Raw genomic sequence first — 24,385 nt, 5'->3', positions numbered from 1 at the left:
CACTGAACATAGGGATGCATATATCTTTTTTAATCAGTTTTTTTGTTTTCTTGGGATAAATGTCCAAAGGTGGAATCACTGAGTCATATGGTAGTTCCATTTTTAACCATACTGGTTTCCATAGTGGCTGCACCAGTAAACCTCACCAATAGCGCATGATGTTTCCCTTTTCTTGAAAACACTTGTAATTTCTTGTCTTTTTGACAGTAGCCATTTGGCAGGTATGAAATAATATCTCTTTGTGGTTTATTTTGCATTTTCTTGAGATTAGTGATATTAAACATCTTGTGTCTGTTGGCCATCTGTATGTCTTTGGAGAAATGTCTATTCAGGTCCTCTGCCCATCTTTTAATCAAATGTTTGTTTTTTTGATGCTGAGTTGTATGTGCTTTTTATATATTTTGGATATGAATCCCTTGTGGGATATATCATTTACAGATACCTCATATATTCTTCCATTCAGTAGGTTGTGTTTTCATGTTGTTGATGGCTTCCTTTGTTGTGCAAAAGTTTTTTAGTTTGATATAGTTCCATTGGTTTATTTTTGCTTTTGTAGTTCTTGCCAAGGAGTCATCCAAAAATGTATTGCTATGACTGATATCATAGATTTTACTTCCTATGTTTTCTTGTAGGAGTTTTATGTTTCAGGTTTTACATTTAAGTTTTTAATCCATTTTGAATTTATTTTTGTATATTGTGTAAGAAGGTGATCTAGCTTTTCCTTTTTTTTCCCCCCATGTATCTCTCCAGTTTCCTTGACACCATTTATTGAAGAGACTATCTTTTCCCCATTGTCTACAAATATTCCTGCTTCCTTTGTCATGGAGTAATTGGCCATATAACTGTGGATTAATTTCTGGGATTTCTATTTGGTTGATCTATGTTTCTGTTTTTGTTCAAGTACTATACTGTTTTGATTACTATAGCTTTGTAGTGCAGTTTGAAATCTGGGAGTATGATACCTTCAACTTTGTTCTTCTTTCTCCAGATTGCTTTGGCTATTTGGGGTCTTTTGTGTTTTCATATAAATTTTAGGAATATTCTAGTACTGTGAAAAATATCATTGGTATTTTGATAGGGTCTGCATTGAATCTGTAGATTGCTTTAGGTAGAATAGACATCTTAACAATATTAAGCTCTCCAATCCATGAGCACACTATATCTTTAATTGGGGTATTTTTTTTGGTGTTGAGTTTTATAAGTTCTTTATAAATTTTGGATGTTAACCCCTTATCAGTGTATTGGAGAATATGTTCTCCCATTCTGTGGATTGTGTTTTTCTTTTGTTGATGATTTCCTTTGCTGTGCAAAAACTTGGTAGTTTGATGTAGTCCTAATTTGTTTATTTTTTGTTTTGTTTCCCTTGTCTAGGGAGATATATCAGGTAAAATATTCCTGTGAGCAATGTCTTAGATTTTACTGCCTGTGTTTTCTTTTATGATTTTTATGGTTTCAGGTCCAACATTTAAGTTTTAATTCATTTTGAATTTATTCTTAGGTGTGGTGTAAGACGGTAGTCTGGTTTCATTTTTCTGCATTTATCTGTCCAATTTCTTTATTTTTAGTTTCGTAAGCCATTAATAAAGTGATTACAGACATATTTGGATTTAGGTCAAACATTTTATTATTTGTTTTATATTTATGCCCTCTGTTTTTATTCTTCTATTTCTCCATTCCTACCTTCTTTTGGATTATTTTAACATGTTTTGGTGTTCTACTTGACCTCATCTATTTTTGCTTTTCACTATGTCTTATTGAATAGTTGTATTTTAAGTGGTTGATGGAGGGTTAACAAAATACCTAACTAATTTTTCATTGTCTACTAGAATTATTATATTACCATGCCAAGGGGAATGCAAAAACTTAATTACTATGATATAGGTCTCTTTAACATTCCACCTTTATGTTGTAGTAGTCTTATGAGTTATATCCATGTACATCAAAAATCCTTTCAGGCATTGTTATAATTTTTGCTCTTAATTGGGAAGCATATTTTGAAGAATGTAAGAGGAGATTAGTCTGTAATATTTATGTAAGTTTCTGTTGCTCTTCTTCATTCCTGTCATTCTAAATTTCCCTTTGTACCCTTTTCTCAAAATAAATTTATTTGGTAATTCTTTCCCAGAAGCTCTGTTGAGAACAAGTAATCTTGATTTTTCTTTATTTGAGGATGTCCTTCAGGGATTATCCCTCAATACAGAATTCTGGGCTGACAGTGCTTTTTACTTTCAGTACTTTAAAAACATTTTTCTCTTTCTGTCTAGGTGTTGCCATAGGTTGTTATATATCTTGTTTCTTGTGATGTGTAATATAAGCTCTTTTATTTTCTATGCCATTTGTTGGAGAAACTGGGACTTCCTGTCCTTTAGGACCGGGGTTCCCAATCCCTGGGCCACGGTATTGCTCTGAGGCCTGTTAAGAACTGGCTTCGAAGGAAGCTCCTGTCTCCTCTGCACCTCCCTTCCTCATCACCCCCATCCACAGACATGCGGACCACTGCTTTAGGATATCCAGCATTATGGATTTAGCTCATATCCTTATGTTGACATTTAACATGTACTCGTAGTTCCCTTATTTTTCTGTCCTGATGATTAAATCTAGATGTTTGATTAGAGTTAGGCTCTTCTTTTTTTTCTTCTTTTGGCAGGGTACTTTATAGGTGGTACTGGGAAAATTTTGTTGCATCATATCAGGAAGCACTTATGTTCCATTGTCCTGCTTTTTAGTGATGTTAATACTGATCAATGGGTTCGACTTGATCCTTTTGTATTAAAGATACCCAACTACCTTATTTACCTTATGATTTTAGCTGTGGTTGATGGTTGTTGCCTAGATTCATTATTTAATCAGGGATTGGAATTCTTAATTCTAGGTGATTTTTAATTTGATCATTTCTTATGCATTTATTAGCCACAATTAAATAAGCTGCCCTCATCATCTCTTTGGTTTTTCCAGAAATACTGTTCATATCAGAAAGACAGGATAAATGCTTGATTATTTCTACCTATTTTCCAATTTTCAGAATAGTTATTCCCTAGCAACCTTCAAAATTGACCAAAGAGGAATTTTTTTTGAGTGTCATTATGAACTTAATGGACATTTATATTTTTGATGTTTTCCAATCATTGCACTTACCTTTCTTATATATGCTGAAATTGTTTCATACTTGGCAAGTGAGAATTCTGTTAGTTGTCTCTGATTTTCTTCTGAGTTGCCTGTAGTAGTGTTGTTAACATTTTTACTTTCTCATTTGACAAGATGTCCTATATTTAGTTTGTATACAGTTTCCTGTGCCAGACTTGGATTAAGCCATTTCTTTGAGAAGCCCTGATTTGTTTTAGTGGGAAATGATGTTTAGAGTCTACAATCTAGAAGCAGGGATGCTCATTGCTACTGGGTTATCATGGCTTTTGGCCAATCCTCATGCCAAATCTTCTACCATAATTTCTTGATTGTCTGATACTTGTTATGTAGTTGATTCCTAGGGGCATTTCCTGGGAACAGTATTCTTTGAGTTCCGTGTGTTCATAACTGCTTATTTCATTTAGTCTTGAAGGTCAGTTTGGCCAGATAGAGCATCCTAGGCTCACATTTTATTTTCTTGGGTATTTAAATATATATATTAAATATTTATATATATATTTATAAATATTATATAAATGGTATATATATAAATATTTATATTATATAAATATTTATATATATATATATACCATTGTCTACTAATGTAAGCTGTGTGTGCCAGTGTCTGTTGTCAGTCTGATTTTCTTTCTGTTATAAGTAATTAGTACTTTCTGCATTATACCTAGTGAATTTTTTCCTCCCTCTAAAATCTAGTTTTATTAGGCTGTGTCTTGGTGTTGAACTCCTGAGTTGTTTTCTGAGGTACATGGTATAGCACATTTCGACATGCATATTTAGCCTTTTTTATTTCTAGAAAATTTTCTTGAATTACAGTGGCTAATATTTGTTCTAATTTCTAGCTTTGATTTTCTATTTTTGGGCCTTCTATAATATGTATTTTGTATTTACTTTGCCTTTTAAAATCACTTTTAATGTTTAAATTTTTTAAAAATGTTTTTTCATTTTTCTCCTTTCTTTCCCTCCCCCCCCCCCCACTATTTGTGTGGTGTCTTTGTTATGTCTCTTCTAGTTGAGCCTTCATTTTTGATTCTTTTATGAGTTCACTCAGGTTTCCTTTTGTGTCTTCCTGTTGCCTAGCTCTCTCAGTTAAGAGGTTTTCCACTTATGATTTATGTTGCCTTTTTTCTTTATTTAAAATAATTTTCTTTATTAATTTTTTTATTGTTGAATTAAAATTGTTTTAAAGCTTCTGTTTCTTATGTTAGTTTATTCCATAATATTAGGTCACAGTTTTTATCTCCTTTATGCCATATTTTTCTTCTGTATCTTAATTTTCTGTAGGCTGGCTGTTTATGTTGTTCTCTTTTTCTTACAAAACCATTGTTTGGGTTTGATCAATAGCCCTGTTCTATGGTTCATGTTTATTTCCTATGCATTTTAAGTGTACTATGTAACCTTTTAAAATTTCATTAGTTCTGATGATTATAAACTCTGCTTTAAACCCTATTAAATTATAAGATATTGTAAATTAGGTACCATATCTTTTTCTTTAGCAGTATGTTGTACTCAGGCTAGTGGTCTGTCTGGGTCGACTTCTGTTGACACCATGCTTTCCCTATAGGTTAGCAATCTTAGGTATTGTAAATTATATGTGTTATAATGTAATGTTTTGTAATGTCTAGCTATTTCATTGGGTATCTGTAATGGAAAGGTAAGTACTTTTTAAAAATATGCACTAAACAGCTTTTGGAACTGAGTTTGTGGGTCCCCCCTCCTTTCCAACAAAGTAGCCTAATTAGTGTACAGGATTAGTAATGCTACTTGGTGCTGGAATGTTTGTATTAATTAGGTAGCCCTGATATGCTGTGGCTGTTTCCTTTGTTCTAGGTTAAATGGAAACCACCCTTGGGAGCTGGATGCTTGTGTAGCTTTTCTATCATATCAGTGAATTGCAATGAGTGGAGGAGGAGAGCAGCCGGATATTCTCAGTGTTGGAATTCTGGTCAAAGAAAGATGGAAAGTGGTGAGTGTACATTTCAGAGGTTGGGGAGAAGGAGAGAGAGCACATTTGGGGGGTAATTATCAGTGTTTTGATAAAAAAAATAGCATTTCATTACAGAATAATACATATATTGCATGGTAAAGCAGTTATTTTCAGGGTTTTGTTTTGTTTTTTTTACCTATGATTAAATTTGGTTTATGCTTTAATTCTTACTCTTGCTTTATATAATAGTAAATTTTTCTAACCTCTAATACCTAATACTGAGTAATGTAAATAAAAGTACACTTAGGGAAAGAACAAATTTTAAAAAATATAGTACAATGAACTGCTTTTTCTTTTTAAACCTTTTATTAAGGAAAATTGTAAGTGTACATAAAAATAGTGACATCGATATAGTGAGCCTGCCATGTACTCATGCTGCAGCTTAAACGGCCATCAGTTTATGGTCAATCTTGTTTTATCTTTTTAACCTCCCTCTCAAAATTATTTTAAGCATATCTTTTACCTTAGCATTTTTTCTGTATGTACTTCAGTATGTATCTCTTATTGATTTGAGAGAGAGAGAGACAGACAGATAGACAGACAGACATCGATTTGTTGTTCCACTTATTTATGCATTCCTTATTTGATTCCTGTGTGCTCCCTGACTGGGGATCAAACCTACAACCGTGGCCTATTGGGACAGTGCTCTAACCAACTGAGCTACTGGGCCAGGGCCCAGTATATATCTCTAAAATGTAAAGTTTCTTTTTAAGACATAATCATAATATTATCATTATACCTAAAAAAGGAATAATTTCTTAGTATCATTAGGTATCTTTCCAGCTTTCACATTCTCGATTGCTTTTTTTTTTAAGATTTTATTTAGAGAGAGGGCAAGGTAGAGAGAGAGGGAGGGAGAGCAACATCAATGTGAGAGAAAAACATCAGTGTGTTGCTTCTCATATGCACCCCAACCAGGGACCTAACCCACAACCCAGGCATGTGCCCCTGACTGGGAATCAAATCAGCAACCCTTGCTTTGCAGGTTAATGCCCAACCAACTAAGCCACACCAGTCTGTGATGCCTTGATTGTTTTGTAAATTATTATTGTTTTAAATTGACTATTTTAGGCTGACACTGCATGGTAAAATTATATAGGTTTCAGGTGTACAATTCTATAATACATCATCTGTATATTGTGTTATGCATTCATCATCCCAAGTCAAGTCTCCTTCCATCACCATTTATTCCCCCTTAACCTCTTCTACCTGCCCGTAGCCCTCTTCCCCTCTGATAATCACCATGCTGTTGTTTGCGTCTATGAGGGTTTTTTTGTTTGTTTTGCTTAATTCCTTCACCTTTTCCACTCAGCCCTGCACCACTCCTCCCCTCTGACAGCTGTCAGTCTGTTCTCTGTATCTGTAAGCGTTTCCATTTTGTTTGTTTATTTTGTTCATTAGATTCTACATGAGTGAAATCATATGGTACTTGTTTTTCTGTGACTGGCTTATTTCACTTAGCATAATGCTCTCCAGATCCATCCATGCTGTTGCAAAGGGAAGATTTCCTTCATTTTTACTTCCGAGTAGTATTCCATTATGTAAATGTACCATAGCTTTTTTATCCATTCATTTACTGATGAACACTTGGGCTATTCCAGATCTTGGCTATTGTAAATAATGTTGTTATGAACATAGGGGTGCATATATTCTTTCAAATTAGTGTTTCAGGTTTCTTTAGATATATTTCTAAAAGTGGTATTCCTGGGTCTTATGGCAGTTCAATTTTTAATTTGTTTGAGGTCACTCCAAACTGCTTTAAACAGTGGCCGCACCAGTCTGTGTTCTGACTTACAATGCACGAGGGTTCCCTTTTTTCCACATCCTTCACAACACTTGTTGTTTGTTGATTTATTGATGATAGCCTTTCTAACAGGTTCGAGGTGGTATCTCATTGTGGTTTTAATTTGCATCTCTCTGATAATTAATGATGTTGAGCACTTTTCATATGTGTATTGGTCATCTGTAAGCCCTTTCAGGAGAAGTGTCTATTCAGGCAGGTCCTTTGCTCATTTTAATTGGATTGGGGTTTTTTTTGGTGTTGAGTTTTACAAATTCTTAATTAATTTTGGATATTAATCCCTTATCAGATATATCAGTGAATATATCTGTGTTCTCCCATTCAATGGGTTTTCTTTTCATTTTGTTGATGGTTTTCCTTTTGTCCAAAAACTTTTTAGTTTGATATAGTCCCATTTGTTTATTTTGTTTTTTGTTTCCCTTGCCCAAGATGATATATCAGAAAATTTTTTTAATGATTTGAATCAAATTAAAAAATGTCTGGATATTGCAATTGGTGATATATCACTTAAGTTTTTTAATTTTTAGGGTTTTTTCTTTTTACTTACAGTGTATTAGTTGGAGAAATGAGGCCATTTGCCTGTACAGTTGCCCATGGTTTGGATTTATCTGACTGCTTCCATGTGGTGTTAACATGTTTCTCTGTCATGTGGTTTATGTAAATTGTTAATTGTATATAGAGGCTTGATTAAATCTGAGATCAGATCTAATCTGAGGTGGCGGTTTTTCAGAAAAGGTATTGTAAACTTTAAATGGGAGGCACATAATGTCAAATGATTGCCCATCATTTTTGTGGTGATAGTACAATGGATCATCATTGTCTAGGTCTGTCAGTTCATTAGGAATTGCAGATTGGTGATATTCTAGCATTCTTTCATTTATTAAAGTACATTTATAAAGTGTATGAAGATAAAAATTTCTCATCATCAACTCTTTGATTACTTGAGATACAATTTGATTAGGAAAACAGAATAAATGCTTGATTCTTTTTATTAACTTACAAATTTTCAAAATAATGAATTGGGCCCAGGCTGGTGTGTCTCAGTTAGTTGGAGCATTGATGGTCCCATAAACTGAAAGGTAGTTGGTTCGATTCTCGGTCAGGGCACATGCCTAGGTTGCAAATTTGGTCACTGGCCAGGGAGTGGGTGAGAGGCAGCTGACTGATGGATGTTTCTCTCCCCCTCTCTTCTTCCTTTCCCCTCTTCTTAAAAAAAAAAGAAATCAATAAGCATGTCCTTGGGTGGGGATAAAAATATATATAATGAATTGGTTCCCTAGAGTCGTCTGAAAATGACCAATGAGATTTTTAAAAATATAATTAAGAATCATGGATTTAAACAAATTTAATGTGTTCTAGTTCATTGTAGTTATTATCCTTATTGATGCCCAAATCGTCTCATTTAGCTAAGGGGACACTCCTCAACTTGTCTCCTGATTTCTTTTAACATGATCCCAACAGTCTTTTGATGGCTTTTTTGCCTAGTCTTGGAAACCAAAGTTTCCTTCCATTAGCAGGTCAAGCCAAGCTACTTTAATGGTTTTCTTAATCTATCAACAGACTAGAAAAAGAAGATTCTTCCTTTAGAAATAAAAATTTTATTTTTATGGTAGTATTTTACTGATTGGCCAAATCAGTAGGATTTGAAAATTTACTTGAGTAAGTATAAGTAAAGGACCATGTTATTATCATGGACTGGTGCAGAGAGATTCCAACAATTGGTAGTCTTTTATGTAAGTCAGGAACGAGTATTATTTAGGTGAGAGCTTTGTAGTTAGTGCTTATCATAAAATAGAAATAGCAAAATTATAATAAATTTTCTAAATATCAAAGACTAATTAGTTTCCATTTAGAATCTTCTAGTAATTTTGTGTGTGTTCTTATTTCCTGTACAGTTGAGGAAGATTGGGGGTGGGGGCTTTGGAGAAATTTACGATGCCTTGGACATGCTTACCCGGGAAAATGTTGCACTGAAGGTGGAATCAGCTCAGCAACCAAAACAAGTTCTGAAAATGGAGGTTGCTGTATTGAAAAAACTACAAGGTAAGTTGCTTTGTATGATATACCAAACAATTTATAATTTCTTGTTATCTTTCTGAACCTAAGTTAAATCCTTTAACTAATTCACTGAATATTCTGGTGCCAGATTGGAATAAACACGCTGAGTACTTTTTTCTTAGAAATTTTATCACTAGCTAGTGATAGTAGAAATATTCATTATGTAGAATAATTGGACTTTGAAAGTTCATTTTCATGGTAAGTAAGGATGAGAGAGAGTGAATTACCTTAAACATTCTGTTTTAGAAAGTGTTTTCATAAGTCTGTTATAGTAAAATAAGCCTTAAAAAAGCCAAACAAACATAAATAACTCTGAGTTGTTTCTACTTGTATCTTTGGGTGTTAAACATGCTTTTATCACACGAATAAAAGTGCCTTCAAATCACACCGCGGAATGGAATGGAAATAGTACTATTTGTCATGTGTTGAATTAACTTCAGTTTCATAAAATAACTCTGGCCCTGTCTTTATTTTTGAAGTCTGTTTTACTATTTGCGTTCCTATTTCTTTTTTACTAGAAGGATAAATAATTTTTTTTCTGACATTAATTCAGTGATTTCAACCCTGAATATATTGCTAGTTTGTATTCATCTTTGTATTTTCAGTTTAATGACATATGATATGACATTTAAATGTTTTATCTGAATCAAAATTAAATAAAAGTGATTAGCACATTAAGTGATCTTGTTAAGCTCTAGAAGGATTGATATTGTTATGAGACATTCATTAATATCTAAAAGAATTTAGTACTATATATAGAGCAAAGGAAGTTGCTGTAATTGGTGGAAGTAACTGTAGTTGGTAGAAATAGCAAGGACAAAATACTGTGTAGCCTAGACCCTCACATTCATGGCTGTATAGTCTTTCGGGTAAATGTGTTCTCTTTGTGAATTCCTGATGTTTGGAATTTTAGTCAGTTAATATAATGTATTATGTATTCAGGCAATGTCTATTCTTTTAATTTTGCCGTTTGCCTTAAGCTCTCTGATTATCCAAGTTTTTCTACCAGTTGGCTCATTTAATTGGAACATGATGCTAATTAAGTTATAGATTTAATAGTTATTTTTAGCACAAACTTAGCTCTCCAGAAACATGGGAAATCAGAAAGACAGTGGATAGGCACCTATTGTCACTACTAAAAAAAATAAATGGATAATTGGAGAGGGAAGAATAGGGAAAAAGATGGCATTCTCTTTTTCTCACCTTTTCTCATTTTTCGCTATTTCTTTTGAGCTGTTCTCAGCTCAGTCACATAGAAGCCACAAATGAGTGCAGCTGGAGTTACCTCTTCCTGAGGTCACAGATCCTAGGTGATCTGCTTTACTCTCAGCCAAGCGCATGGAGGGTGTATCAGCATCAACTTGTCTTGGACAACTTCACCTGCCTTTGTCCTGCTTGGCCCTTCCAGGTGAGGCAGGATACAGCTTTGTAGCCCTTTCAGTAGGTTGTCTGGACTGTTTCGACCATGGTTTACTCAGGATTCTAAGTGATAAACCTTGAGGACCAGTTTAGTACCTTTTAATAGATGAGTTAGAGACCCTTGGAGGCTAAGTTTCTCCTTTATATTTTATACTATTACCTAAAATGTTTTTCCTGTCTGCTTATAACCACATGACATCCCATTCATCAGAACCCTTCATTTTCCAAAAATTAATAGGTTTTTATCTGCTGGTGTGTATTTCGGTGAGGCAGCCCTTGACCTTCTGTTCTTTGCTTCCTAACTTATGCCTTCTGTGTACTTAAATGCCTCACACCTTCTTTTTGTTGAGCATGCTTTGGAATCCAGACCCTTTTGTGAACAATTTTATGGGCTTAAACTGCTTTTGTCTTCCAGTTGACATAATTACTTCTTACTCGGGGACCCCAAGAAAGAGGCTAAGTATTTAAGGGAAAGGTGTGTGTATATATATAAACCAGAGGCAAACCCTTTATAGCAGGGATGTCAAACTCATTTTCACCAGGGGCCACATCAGCCTTGCAGTTGCCTTCAAAGAGCTGAATGTAATTTTAGGACTGTGTAAATGTAACTACTCCTTAACAGTTAAGCGAGAGCTCGGTGCTCCCGCTGGGTAGAAACAAGGTGCAGGGCCATATAAAACAAGGTGGAGGGCAGGATTTGGCCAGCAGGCCTTGTGTTTGCCACCTGTGCTTTATAGGATCGGTTGCTTTTGTGTTAATACTCAATTTTTGATAGCTGGCATAAGGATTTGTTTCTTTATAAGATAAAAAGATACTTTATGATCAGTTTAGCCCAAACTCTAAATTTTGTTCCTTTTAATAAATCAATCCCCTTTTCCAAACTTCTCATAATGTCTTTTCCTGGATTCCCTCAGTTCTCAATTTTCTCTCAGTTTTTCCTGTACTTAATAGCTCTAGATTTCTTCAGGTCATACATAACTTTCATCATCAGTGTGTTCCTTTCTCATTGATCCTAAAGTGTGAAGGAAGGCCTTAGCATTCTACCTGATCTTGTCTTCTGAATGACCTTCCCTATGCTACCACATCAGATTACTCTTTTTCAAAGTTCTCTGAACTATTCTAGATGTATCTTACAATTCTCTATTGAATCAAACTAGAGGTGTGTTTGAATGTTTTAGTCACTTATAAAAACTAAACCATTTCTTGATAGGCTCATTAGGTAGTGCTTCTCCTATACTCAGTTATTTATTCTCCAAAGTGTCTCTAGTAAATAAACCCATAAAAGTTATTAATCTTTTCCTTTTATTAATATCATTGTTCATAGATATATTTTATGTACCCATTTATTTGTGTTTCTTCCTTCTCTCCATTTGTGATTACCCTACCTTCAAACCTTTGCTTTTCAATTTATTTGTTTCGAACTTTGTGTAAAGGGGAAGGCTAATTGCCTCCAAAGTCTGTTAGATTCTTTACTCTCTCTTCTGTCCCATCTTAAATAAATGTTTTATAGTGATTTTCTATCTGTCTTCTGCATTTTCATGATCTCTTGAGCTGTATGTCACCATAGCACTTAAAAAAATACAATTTTATGTGCGCTGCTAGTATAAGAAGAAAAAAATACTCTGTCCTACGATTTTAACTCTGATCACTAGTAATTGTGCAGTACCCCAGGAACCTACTACCATCAATACTTTTTTTTTGATATATTTATTGATTATGCTATTACAGTTGTCCCATTTCCGCCCCTTCACTCAACTCCATCCTGCCCACCCCCTCCCTCCCACATTCCCCCCCTATAGTTCATGTCCATGGGTCATACTTATAAGTTCTTTGGCTTCTACATTTCCTACACTATTCTTACCCTCCCCCTGTCTATTTTCCACCTGTCATTTATGCTATTTATTCTCTGTACCTTTCCCCTCTCTCTCCCCCTCCGAATCCCCTATTGATAACCCTCCATGTGATCTCCATTTCTGTGGTTCTGTTTCTGTTCTAGTTTGCTTAGTTTTCTTTTGTTTTGGTTTTAGGTGTGGTTGTTTATAACTGTGAGTTTGCTGTCCTTTTTACTGTTCCTATTTTTGATCTTCTTTTTCTTAGGTAAGTCCCTTTAACATTTCATATAATAATGGCTTGGTGATGATGAACTCCTTGAACTTGACCTTATCTGAGAAGCACTTTATCTGCCCTTTCATCCTAAATGATAGCTTTGCTGGATAGAGCAATCTTGGATGTAGGTCCTTGCCTTTCATGACTTGGAATACTTCTTGCCAGCCCCTTCTTGCCTGTAAGGTCTCTTTGGAGAAATCAGCTGACAGTCTTATGGGAACTCCTTGTAGGTAACTGTGTTCTTTTCTCTTGCTGCTTCTAAGATTCTCTCCTTCTGCTTAATCTTGGCGAATGTAATTATGATGTGCCTTGGTGTGTTCCTCCTTGGGTCCAGCTTCTTTGGGACTCTGAGCTTCCTGGACTTCCTGGAAGTCTATTTCCTTTGCCAGACTGGGGAAGTTCTTCATTATTTGTTCAAATAAGTTTTCAATTTTTTGTTCTTCCTCTTCTCCTTCTGGCACCCCTATAATTCGGACGTTGGAACGTTTCAAGCTGTCCTGGAGGTTCCTAAACCTCTCCTCATTTTTCCGAATTCTGGTTTCTTCATTCTTTTCTGGTTGGATGTTTCTTTCTTCCTTCTGGTCCACACCGTTGATTTAAGTCCCAGTTTCCTTCGCATCACTATTGGTTCCCTGTGCATTTTCCTTTGTTTCTCTTGGCATAGCCTTCATTGTTTCATCTAGTTTTCAAACAAATTCAACCAATTCTTTGAGCGTCTTAATAACCAGTGTTTTGAAGTGTGCATCCGATAGGTTGGCTACCTCTTCCTTGCTTAGTTGTATTTTTTCTGGAGCTTTGAAGAGTTCTGTCATTTGGGCCTTTTTTTTTTTTTTTTTGTCTTGGCTTGTCTGTTACTTTAAGGGGCGGAGCCTTAGGTGTTCACTGGGGCGGGGTAACGCTGGTTGCAGTGCTGTGATGCTGTACATGGCGGAGGGGCCGAAAGGGAGCAAAGGTGCCCGCTCCTCTCTGCCAGATCTCAGTCACTCCCTCCACTACCCACAATCAAATTGGGCCCCTCTGGTGCTGGTTACCGAGTGGGTGGGCTTGTGCACACTCTAGGCCCCTGTGGGTCTCTCCAATGACCTCTCCTGTGAGGCTGGGAGTCTCTCCTGCTGCCGCCCCAACCCCCACGGGCTTTTTCAATCAGAGGTTGAGGCTTTATTTCCCCGTGCTAGAGCCCTAGGTTATGCTGTCTGCTTCGCTCCCCGCCGTTGGTCTCGGTTTATCTGTGCACGAGTGTGGGGTCTCAGGGTCTGCTAGTGGTCAGACTGCCTGCCCCGTTTGTCCCACACTCCGCCAATCTCGGTCCCGCCACGGCCACTTGACTCCTCTCCGCTCCTCCTACCGGTCTGGATGAATGTTTCTTTTTTATCTACTTGGTGTCGGACTTCCCTGCCGTTCGATTTTCTGTCAGTTCTGGTTGTGCGAGGAGGCTCAGTGTGTCTACCTACGCCGCCATCTTGGTTCTCCCATCAATACTTTTTAAAAAGTTAGATTTCCATTACATTCTTAATAAAATTTGATACATGTTTAGAATCCTGCAAGTGAGATAGGCAAATCATAAATTTTATTTTTCTCCTAATTTTTTATTATGAAAAATTTCAAATATACCAAAAAATGAATTATATAATAAACATTCGTATATTTACTACTCATTGTCAGTAAGTATCAGTATTTGGCCAATCTTGTTGCATCTCTATCCTAGTCCTTTAACATTTCCCCCTACCTTGCTAGAGTACTTAAAAAGTAATCCTAAACAAATACCATCTATAAATACTTTAGTATGTATCTCTACTTAAGAGTTAAGGGCTCCTTTTTTAAAAAAATGAAAATATTCTTTATTTATAGAGTTATGAAGTATCAGACAATTAGGGAATTTGAGGGTTTCAGGTGGTGGGTATTTGGAGATATATTAAAATTTGACAGATATTACTGTGCCTTTGAGAGCTTTGTTGATGAATTTGTGAATCCATTAAATTTCATCTCTTGGAACATAGAAAGTCATAGCCACTTATTCTCACACACGTAAGAAATGGTTTGAGAATATATTAGAGGTAGTTTGTTTTATTTAAATATATTTTATTGATTATGCTATTATAGTTGTTCCATTTTCCCTGCTTTATTCCCCTCCGCCCTGCACACCCCCTCCCACCCACATTCCCCCCCTTTAGTTCATGTCCATGGGTCATACATACAAGTTCTTTGGCTTCTACATTTCCTATACTATTCTTAACCTCCCCTATCTAACTTCCACCTACCATTTATGCTTCTTATTGTCTACCTTTTTCCCCCTCTCTCCCCTTCCCACTCCCCCACTGATAACCCTCCATGTGATCTCCATTTCTGTGCTTCTGTTTCTGTTCTAGTAGTTTGCTTAGTTTGTTTTTGTTTTAGGTTCGGTGGTTAATAACTGTGAGTTTGTTGTCATTTTACTGTTCATATTTTTGATCTTCTTTTTCTTAGATAAGTCCCTTTAACATTTCATATCATAAGGGATTGGTGATAATGAACTCCTTTAACTTGACCTTACCTGGGAAGCACTTGATCTGCCCTTCCATTCTAAATGATAGCTTTGCTGGATAGAGTAATCTTGGATGTAGGTCCTTGCCTTTCATGACTTGGAATACTTCTTGCCAGCCCCTTCTTGCCTGCAAGGTTTCTTTTGAGAAATCACCTGATAGCCTTATGGGAACTCCTTTGTAGGTAATTGTCTCCTTTTCTCTTGCTGCTTTTAAGATTCTTGCCTTCTCTTTAATCTTGGCCAATATAATTATTATGTGCCTTGGTGTATTCCTCCTTGGATCCAACTTCTCTGGGATTTTCTGAGCTTACTGGACTTCCTGGAATTCTATTTCCTTTGCTAGATTGGGGAAGTTCTCCGTTATTTTTTCAAAGAAGTTTTCAATTTCTTGGTCTTCCTCTTCTCCTGACACCCCTATGATTCGGATGTTGGAATGTTTCAAGATGTCCTGGAGGTTCCTAAGCCTCTCCTCATTTTTTTGAATTCTTGTTTCTTCATTCTTTTCTGGTTGGATGTTTCTTTCTTCCTTCTGGCCCATACTGTTGATTTCAGTCCCGGTTTCCTTCCCATCACTGTTGGTTCCCTGTACATTTTCCTTTATTTCACTTAGCATAGCCTTCATTCTTTCATCTAATTGGCGATCATATTCAACCAGTTCTGTGAGCATCCTGATTACTGGTGTTTTGAACTGTGCATCTGATAGGTTGGCTCTCTCTTTATCACTTAGTTGTATTTTTTCTGAAGCTTTGATCTGTTCTTTCATTTGGGCCTTTTTTTTTGGTCTATGTGCGCCTGTTATGTAATAAGGGGTGGAGCCTTAGGTGTTTACCAGGGCGGGGCAACTCACGTTGTTCTGTTTTGATTCTGTATGTGGAGGAGGGGTCTGAGAGGAAACAAGCTGCTTGCTTTGCTCTCTGCCGGATTTCAGTTACTTCCTCTGCTACCCACAAGCAAATTGGGCCCTTCTGGTGCTGATTCCCAGGTGGGTGTGTTTTTGTGTGTTCTAGAACCCTATTGGTCTCTCCAATGAACTCTCCAGTGAGGCTGGCGGTTTCTCCCGCTGCCGCCTGAACCCCCACAAGTGTTTTTGATCAGAGGTTTGAGGCTTTATTTCCCCACTCTGGAACCCTGGTTGTGCAGTGTGTCTTGCTCCCCAGTTGTTCCTCCTGGTTTATCTGCACGCAAATGTGGGACCACCCAGATAAACCACCCTGGTTGCAATTTGCCTCCTCACTGGGTCCTCCAGCCGCAGCTTTGCCGCAAGTCCTCTCCACCCCGGCTGCCCGCCTCCACCCCTCCTGCTGGTCTGGATGAATGTTTCTTCTTTAACTCCTTGGTTGTCGTACTTCCACACAATTCGATGTTTCTGGCAGTTCTGGTTGTTTTTGTTTTTAAATTTATTGTTGTCCTTCTTTTGGTTGTGTGAGGAGGCACAGTGTGTCTACCTACTACACCTCTGTCTTGGCTGGAAGTCTTTAGAGGTAGTTTATGTTAAACTTCGCGAAAATTTGGGGGAATCTGTATTATTTTTTAAATTATTGTTATTTTTTTAATCCTCACCTGAGGATATGTTTACTGATTTTGGGGAGAGAGACAAACAGACAGAAAGTGAAACAGAAACAGAGAGGTAAACGTTGATCAGTTGCCTCCGATATCCTCCCCAGTCAGGGATTGAACTCACAACCCTAGGTATCTGCCCTGACCAGGAATCTGACTACAACCTTTTGCTGTACAAGACGATGCTTCAACCAGCTGTGCCACATAGCCAGGCAGGATATGTGTTCATGAAAAAGTGGAGTAGTAAGGCTGTGGAAATGCCTCAGATGACCAATTTTAAGAATGGGTTATAGGAGCTCATTGGAGAGGAAGCCCATGTTCCAATTTTTCTTTAACTTTACATTTTAGAACTATTTTAGGTTCATAGAAAAATTGAGCAGAAAGTAGACAGTTCCCATATTAACACCCCACCCCCGGTTCCCCCTATTATTAACATCTTGCATTACTATGGTACATCTGTTACAATTGGTGAACCAGTATTCATGTATTCATAAATTGTTATTAACTAAGTCCATCATTTACATTAAGGGACTCCTTTTTTTTTTTTTAACAACAAACATAGTAGTTTTAAACATCTAACAAAATTATTTCTCAATACCATCTAAAATCCAGCCATTGTTTAATTTTTCAGAATATCTAAAAAATTTTGTAATTGACTTGTTCAAATGAGGATTCACATACACAGTACGCACGTTGCCTTTGGTTGACAGATCTATTAAACCTCTCTTAATTTATAGTCTCCCTATCTTTTTTTTCTCTTTTGGAGGGGAGGGCAGGGAGCACTACCATTTAGTTGTTGAAGAAATTGTTGAAGTTCTTCCTGGGCCAGTGTGGCTCAGTTGGTTGGAGCATCCTCCAGTAGACTGAAGGGTCGTGAATTCAGTCTGTGGTTGGAGCATGTTTGAGAAGGCAACCGATCGAGATCGATCCTCTCTCTCTGTGTCACTCTCTCAGCAATGAAAAAATATCCTTGGGTGAGAATGAAAAACATTTTTATTTAAAGGAAAAAAATAGTTGAAGTTCTTAGTTTGATAGAATAGTCCAAATTCTGAATTTGGCCAATTGCATCCTTGCGGTGTCTTTTAGTATGTTCGTCTGTTCTCCATGTGACCTGTGAACTGTGGTAGTCACATTAGAGGCTTGATGAGATTCGTGTTATTGTCAAGAGTACATTGTCTAGATCCAGTGTTTCCATAGGATTTTTTTTAGGATATTTTAGGATTTTTAGGATTTTTTTTTCATTCCTTCCAAATTTCTGAACTGGACTTATTCCACAAAGTAGAACTTTATTTTGTATTTTATTTTTGTTCCCACAAATATAGTTACTATAAGAAGGGCAGAATGAAGCCTTGATTTGTCTTCTCTATTATTTACCAATTTTCAGAATAATGAGTTGTGCCCTTATGTGACCAGTGAGTTATTTTTGTTTTGAGTATTGCTATGAAGTCATGGATTTTTAAATATTTAATTTCAAACCATTGCAGTCATTTTTGTTTTGATGCTCAAATTTTCATGTCTTTGGTTAGTGGAAGCCCTTTCAAGTTGGCTGCTGAATCCTTCTGACATAAATCCAGTGTTACTTGATGCCATTCTTGCTTTGTGGCACAACACATGTTTCAGGTATTCTTTGAACTTTCAAAGTTGTAGTTGGAATCAGGATCCCTCTTCTTCTAAGAATCCTGTTCCTTGTATTAGAATCAGGATCACTCTCCTAAGAATCCTGTTCCTTGCATTGTACAGTTGAGACCACAGTATGGGCACCAGAGTACTAATTGTTATTGGAGCAGCACACTTTTCTCAATAGATCTTAATAAATTCTAGATTTTGCCTGGTTTATTCTTATGTGGACTCTTCATTTTCCTTGCATTGTTTATTTTGTTTCTTTTCATTTCTAATTAATTAATTAATTAATTTTCTCACTCCAGGATATTTTTATGGATTTTAGAAAGAGAGGAAGGGGTGGAGAAAGAGAGAGAGAGAAACACATTGATGTGAGAAAGAAACATTGATTGGTTGCTTCCCATATGCATGCCATTGAACCTGGTATGTGCCCTGACTGGGAATCGAACCCACAGCCTTTTGGTGTACAGGATGATGCTCCAACCAACTGAGCCACCTGGCCAGGGCTGTTTATTTTTAAAATACTTTCTTGTTTTCTTTTAAATTGCAAGCCTCTTAAGGGCAGGAATTACATACATATAAATGTAACATTTATTTTATGCTCAGTGGCAAAATGATAGCACAAAGCACTTTGTATTTAGTGATAGTACACATTTGTAAATAGAGATGTGGGAGAATAAGATAACATAATTCTTCTATTTCTGATTATTTTTTCATAAGGTTCATTATTTTTATGATAAGAAAAAGAAATACTGAGGTTCTTGAATAATCTATTAAAAATGCTATAAATACCAGTCACTTTTGGATGACTAGGGCTTAGATTCTCAAAACCACATTTTATAGACATCAACTCTTCATTTGTATAAGTGATAATCATTTGGATCTTCCAGAAAATGATTTCTATTTGGCCCAGAAGTTTTTTAGTCTTTGCATATAGGTGGGTCTAATGTTTTGGGAATTCAGAATATTGTAAAATTACTATAATTTATACTTCATGTATCTTTTCATCAAAAGGAGTTGTTCTAGGATCTTTAAAAGTTCATGTATTGTTAACTTGCTTCTAATTGGTTTATAAATATATACCTAAGCATAAAAAAATAGTTTTTCTTTAAAAATGCTCTGTAGATCAGGTATCTCACTAATTCTTATGTGTATTCTTTCCATAATGTGTTCAATCTGGTGAAGACTGTTGTATTTAAAAATCACTGCTTAAATCATTGAATGACTAGAAAGTTGTCCGGCCTTTCTGTTTCGTTTTAGCCTTCTGTGTCATGTTGTGAATGATCAGAATATCTTAATCTCTTGTGTTCTTTCAAAGCACCAACTTTGAGTAAAACTGAGGTTCTCTTTGTATATTACTTTGGATGAGAAAGTAATTAAAGGCTTATTTAATTGTTTAAAAAAATTTCTAGATTCTCAAAAAGCAAGTGAGGATCCTATTAATATCAATAAATAATAGAGTAAATGCCATTGTTTGATAACCAAATAATTTTATTATTCTCAGTCCAAGTAGTTGGGAATTAATTTGTCTTGTCCCATATAAATGCAGAGAAAAACAACATAGCCCATAAAAAAGTGATTTTGTTTTGACTTTTGGGGACTTTTATTTACTCTGAGTTGTTGGTCTTAGATATATATATATCCACGGAGACTGCAGAACACAAACTCTCCTTGCTTGAAGTCTCCAGCTACTGCTGCAAAGTATGACTACTCCCTTTCCCTAATATTAAGAATGTAAGAAATATGTAATTTCTTTCCAGTATAGAAGACCGTCCATGAAAGTTACTCCAAAGTTGCTTGCCCTTGTTGAGGTTCATCTGTTCCATCAAAGGGTGTTAAAAGATCCTTGATAATTCCTTTTATGAGAGAACATAGTTGATAAACTCTGGGACCTAAAAGGTTAGAGATAAACCCTTAACCCCTTCATTGTATCCTTTAACCTATCATCTGCCCTTTTGCTTGCTTCATCCTGTGTATTTCTCCGCCAAAGTAATTTTGCTTGCCTTACTTAAGTTTCACCTGTTTTATTAAAGAGTGTTAGGAGATCTCTGAGAACTGTATTTGTTCAGTATGTGCATTAACATTTACCTAGCTGGGAGATTTAACATTATCTGCCAGCTTGGGGATTTATCTTTTCATTATTCTACTTGGGTTTAGAAAAATGACACAGAGGAACTAGAATAGGTCTAGGTTATTTTAAGGAGCAGAGATTCATTTCCTTGAAATAAAATAAAATGTATATATGTGTCTTTGTGAGTATATACACACATATGTTTATACGGGCTTTATATACACAAAAAAGTATGGAATCATACAGAACTCAAGAAGCCATGGGAATGATTATATTTGGGTATTGGAATTAGAGGTACCAGAAAAGGAAAGGATCTTTTTCTTTCTTCTTTTATAGTCTTTGGTGCTTAAATTGAAAAGAATAATGCAAACATTTTTATAGTAAAAACATAATAATTATAAATATCTCAAAATCCATTCTTACTCTTTATCTTTTCTTTAAGTTTCTGAATGTTTGAAAATACATGGTAAATTAGTGTAATGTAATCTAATTTCTGTTTGGGGTTGTGAACATACTTTATAAATGATTGGAAATATTTGTGGGAAGATCTCTAGCAGTGTTTGCTTACTGTATACTAGGAACAGAGCTACTGAATGGTAGGCTCATTCATTCTTCTTTTGTTTTAATAACTTATATCTATCTTCTATTTAATGTATGCATAAGACTTCCCACCATTTTGTTTATAACCTTTTTGAAGGCTGTAAATGTTCACAGTAAAAATTCAAAAATAAAAAAATTAAAAATCAAACAGAAGAATAAGCTAAAAAATAAAAGTGTTCTTTCTTGCCCTGGCTGGTGTAGCTCAGTGGATTGAGTACAGGCTGCAAACCAAAGGGTCGCTGGTTCGATTCCCAGTCAGGGCACATGCCTGCGTTGCAGGCCAGGTACCCAGTAGGGGGCACTCGAGAGGCAACCACACATTGATGTTTCTCTCCCTCTCTTTCTCCTTCCCTTCCCCTCTCTAAAAAATAAATAAATAAATAAATAAAATCTTTAAAAAAAAAAGTTTTCTTTCTCTTAGCTCCTCACTCTCCTCCAAAGTTAACCACTATTACTGGTTTCTTGTGTTTTTTTCCAGACACATTCAATACATATTATAAACCTATTTATTGATTGATTTTAGAGAGAGAGAAGAAGGGAGGGAGGGGGAGAGACACACAAACACGCACATTGACTTGTTGTTCTACTTATTTATGCATTCATTGGTTGATTCTTGTGTGTTCCCTGACCAGGGATCAAAACTGCAACCTTGGCGTATTGGTACAATGCTCTAACCAACTGAACGACCCTCTGACCAATTGAACTACCCAGCCAGGGCTATTGTAAATCTATTTATCCACATATATATGTGTGTGTGTATGTGTGTGTGTGTGTGTGTATAAAATCTCCCTCCTTTACTTACATACCCCAACAACATGTGGACTTGTACTTGTGTATATACTGTTCTGCAACTTGGTGCGACCCCTTAGATTCAGACAGACTCATTTTCTGTGCATCTTTATGTTCTGCAGTAGGAGAACATACAGCGATTGGATCATGTCACTCCCCCAACTTTGCTAAAATATTTCAGGGCCTTCCTTTTTTCAGGTAAAGACTATCCACCCTAACATGGCATGTTTATTTTTAGTTCCTAAACAGTTCATGGCCTCTTCAATCTGCTTCCTCTGTCTTATGCTTTGGATAACTCCTACTTTCTTTTTTCCTTTAAAAATTTTTATAACAGGCTTAGTATTTATAAAAATCCACAGGAAAAATAAAATTTAAAGAAATAAAGCAAAGTGCGATTTGCTTTATTTCCTAAGCATGCAATATCCAAAAATATATATGTTTAAAAAATGTGATTCTACTAGCTTGCCTATTCTCTTTTCCTAGATAAGGTTATTACAGGATTTATTTACTTTTATTTTTTAATTTATAATCAAAGCTATACAAATAGTTTAAATAGTCAATCAGTTCCACAGAGTTTTTTATGAAAAACAGTAGTCCAGGTTCTGATTCCAGATAAGATGGAGTAAGCATACTTCACCCTGTCTCTCCCACTGAATGCAGCTATAAAACCTGGACAGAATGCTTGGAGTGACTATTTGAGGACTCTGAAAAATAAATAGTAGGAGGCAGATTGAGGAAGAAGACCAGAATTCAAAGTACCAGTGAACCAGTGGTGAGTTTATAATTTTTTTTCTTCCAGTATGCCCTGCCTGAACTTAACGTATCCTGAAACTTGGAAATGAGCCTTGTTAACACGGACAGAAAAAGCAACCAACGTTCTCTAGTTCTGACTCAAGGAGCAGGAAAGGGGTTTCCTAATGCTCAGAGAAAACGTGGCAGTCCCAGAGCCTTTTCTTTTTTCTTCTTTTTTTCCTTTTCTTCATTCTCTTGCACCCCAGGCACCAAGCAATCCTTGGCATTGGCTGTAGTGTCTTCAATGGGGGTAGCCAGGAGCCTATTCTCAGAGGGAGGGGAACCTTCCTTTAAAATTGGAGGAGCTATGGTCTCAAGAGAGTGGAGCAAATTCCATTGCTTTTCTTCTCCCTCTGATCTTCTGGTGATTAGCCCTGACTTCTGACATAGTCCTGGGAAGTATACAACAGAGGTGAGCCCACCTCTCTGTTGGAAGGCTGAGAAAGGGGAGCCCCAGGGAACCAGAAGATTGCAGGGAAACCACTTAAAGTTGATTATGGACTGCCGAGTGGACTTCCAAGTTGTGCTTGTGTGAGCCTGATTCTAAACAGCATAAATAACTGTTGAGGACTGAACTATGGGATAGGCCAGCCCTAAGCCCCAAACTGGACACTCCATGGGACAGTTATGGAGCACAAAACTGTATTGAAATTGGAAACACAACCCACAGAAGACAGAACTTGAAATGTGAACCCAGTTGGGTCAATTACTGGCTAGAATAAATAACACAAACATTCTAAGATGCAGAGTCTCATACCATAATATTCAAAATGTCCAGAATAAAATCTAAAATTACTCAGCTTAAAAAGAATCAGAAAAATCTAACTCACATGGGAAAAGACAACACAGATCCTAATGCCAAGATCACACTGATGTTGAAATTGTCAAAGACTTTTAAAATAGCTATAATGACCGTGTTCCAGGAATGAGCAGGAAATAAGAAGTTTCAGCAAAGGAACAGAAGATATAAAGAACTAAATGGTCCAGGAATGAGTACAAAGATTAAAAAAACTCAGCAAAAAAATAGAAGATATAAAGAACTAAATGGAAATTTTAGAACCGAGAAATACAATAATGGAAATAAAAAAACTGAAGTGGTGGGCTCACTAGCAGAGTGGACATGACAGATTAAAGAGTCAGTGAACTTGAAAATAGATCAATAGAAATGATCTAGTTGCAAAATAAAAAAAAAAAAAAAACAAGGTTAAAAATAAGTAACTACCCTGGTTGGTATAGCTCAGTGGATTGAGTACTGGCCTGTGAACCAAAGGATCATGGGTTCAATTCCCAGTCAGGGCACATGGGTTGCAGGCCAGGTCCCCAGTAGGGGGTGTGTGAGGAGCAACCACATATTGATGTTTCTCTTCCTGTCTTTCTCCCTCCCTTCCCCCTCTCTAAAAAAAAAACAAACAATAATGAATAAACTCTTAAAAAAAAAAAGTAACTAGTCTTGGGGGCTTACTAGACTATGAATAAGGTCTAACATTTGTGTCATCAGAGACCCAGAATGAGAAGAGAATGTGTGTGGTGTGGCATACAGATTTGAAAGGAAGAAATAAAACTCTCCCTGTTCACAGATGGTGTGATTGTCTGTGTAGACAATCCCAAGGAATGCCACAGAAATTTCCTAGAATAAATGATTTTAGCAAGTGATTCAAGGCCAGCCCACAAAAGGCAACAATATTTCAATATACTCGTGATAAACAATTGAAAACTGAATTTTTTTTTCCTTTTTTTTTTTTAAAGAGAGGGAAATACCAACGTGTGGTTGTCCCTAGCGTGCCCCTACAGGGAACCTGTCCCACAACCCAGGCATGTGCCCTGACCGGGAATCAAACCAGCGACCCCCTGGTTCACAGGCGAGCACTCAGTCCACTGAGCCACACCAGCCAGGGCTGAAAACTGAATTTAAAAAATTTACAA

At 36.4% G+C, this 24,385-nt stretch overlaps 1 protein-coding gene across 4 annotated transcripts in view; it reads left to right on the top strand.

Moving 5' to 3' along the window:
• TTBK2 (tau tubulin kinase 2) overlaps positions 1 to 24,385 on the top strand; it is a 137,315-nt gene that overhangs the window by 18,417 nt on the left and 94,513 nt on the right. For 2 of the 4 annotated variants that reach the window (XM_045201300.3, XM_024567420.4), the window contains exons 2-3: positions 4,972 to 5,107; positions 8,825 to 8,972. In XM_045201300.3, the coding sequence (XP_045057235.2) occupies positions 5,039 to 5,107; positions 8,825 to 8,972 (217 nt within the window). In that variant the 5' untranslated portion in view covers positions 4,972 to 5,038. Of the gene's footprint in view, positions 1 to 4,971; positions 5,108 to 8,824; positions 8,973 to 22,330; positions 22,443 to 24,385 lie in introns of those variants that run through there. The other 2 variants (XM_053927760.2, XM_053927762.2) reach the window with 2 other exon arrangements.

The sequence above is a fragment of the Desmodus rotundus genome, chromosome 7 (assembly GCF_022682495.2).
Source record: "Desmodus rotundus isolate HL8 chromosome 7, HLdesRot8A.1, whole genome shotgun sequence".
NCBI lineage: Eukaryota > Metazoa > Chordata > Mammalia > Chiroptera > Phyllostomidae > Desmodus > Desmodus rotundus.
The sequence above is the reverse complement of the archived record's forward strand: the minus strand, read 5'-3'. Positions and strand labels throughout refer to the sequence as shown.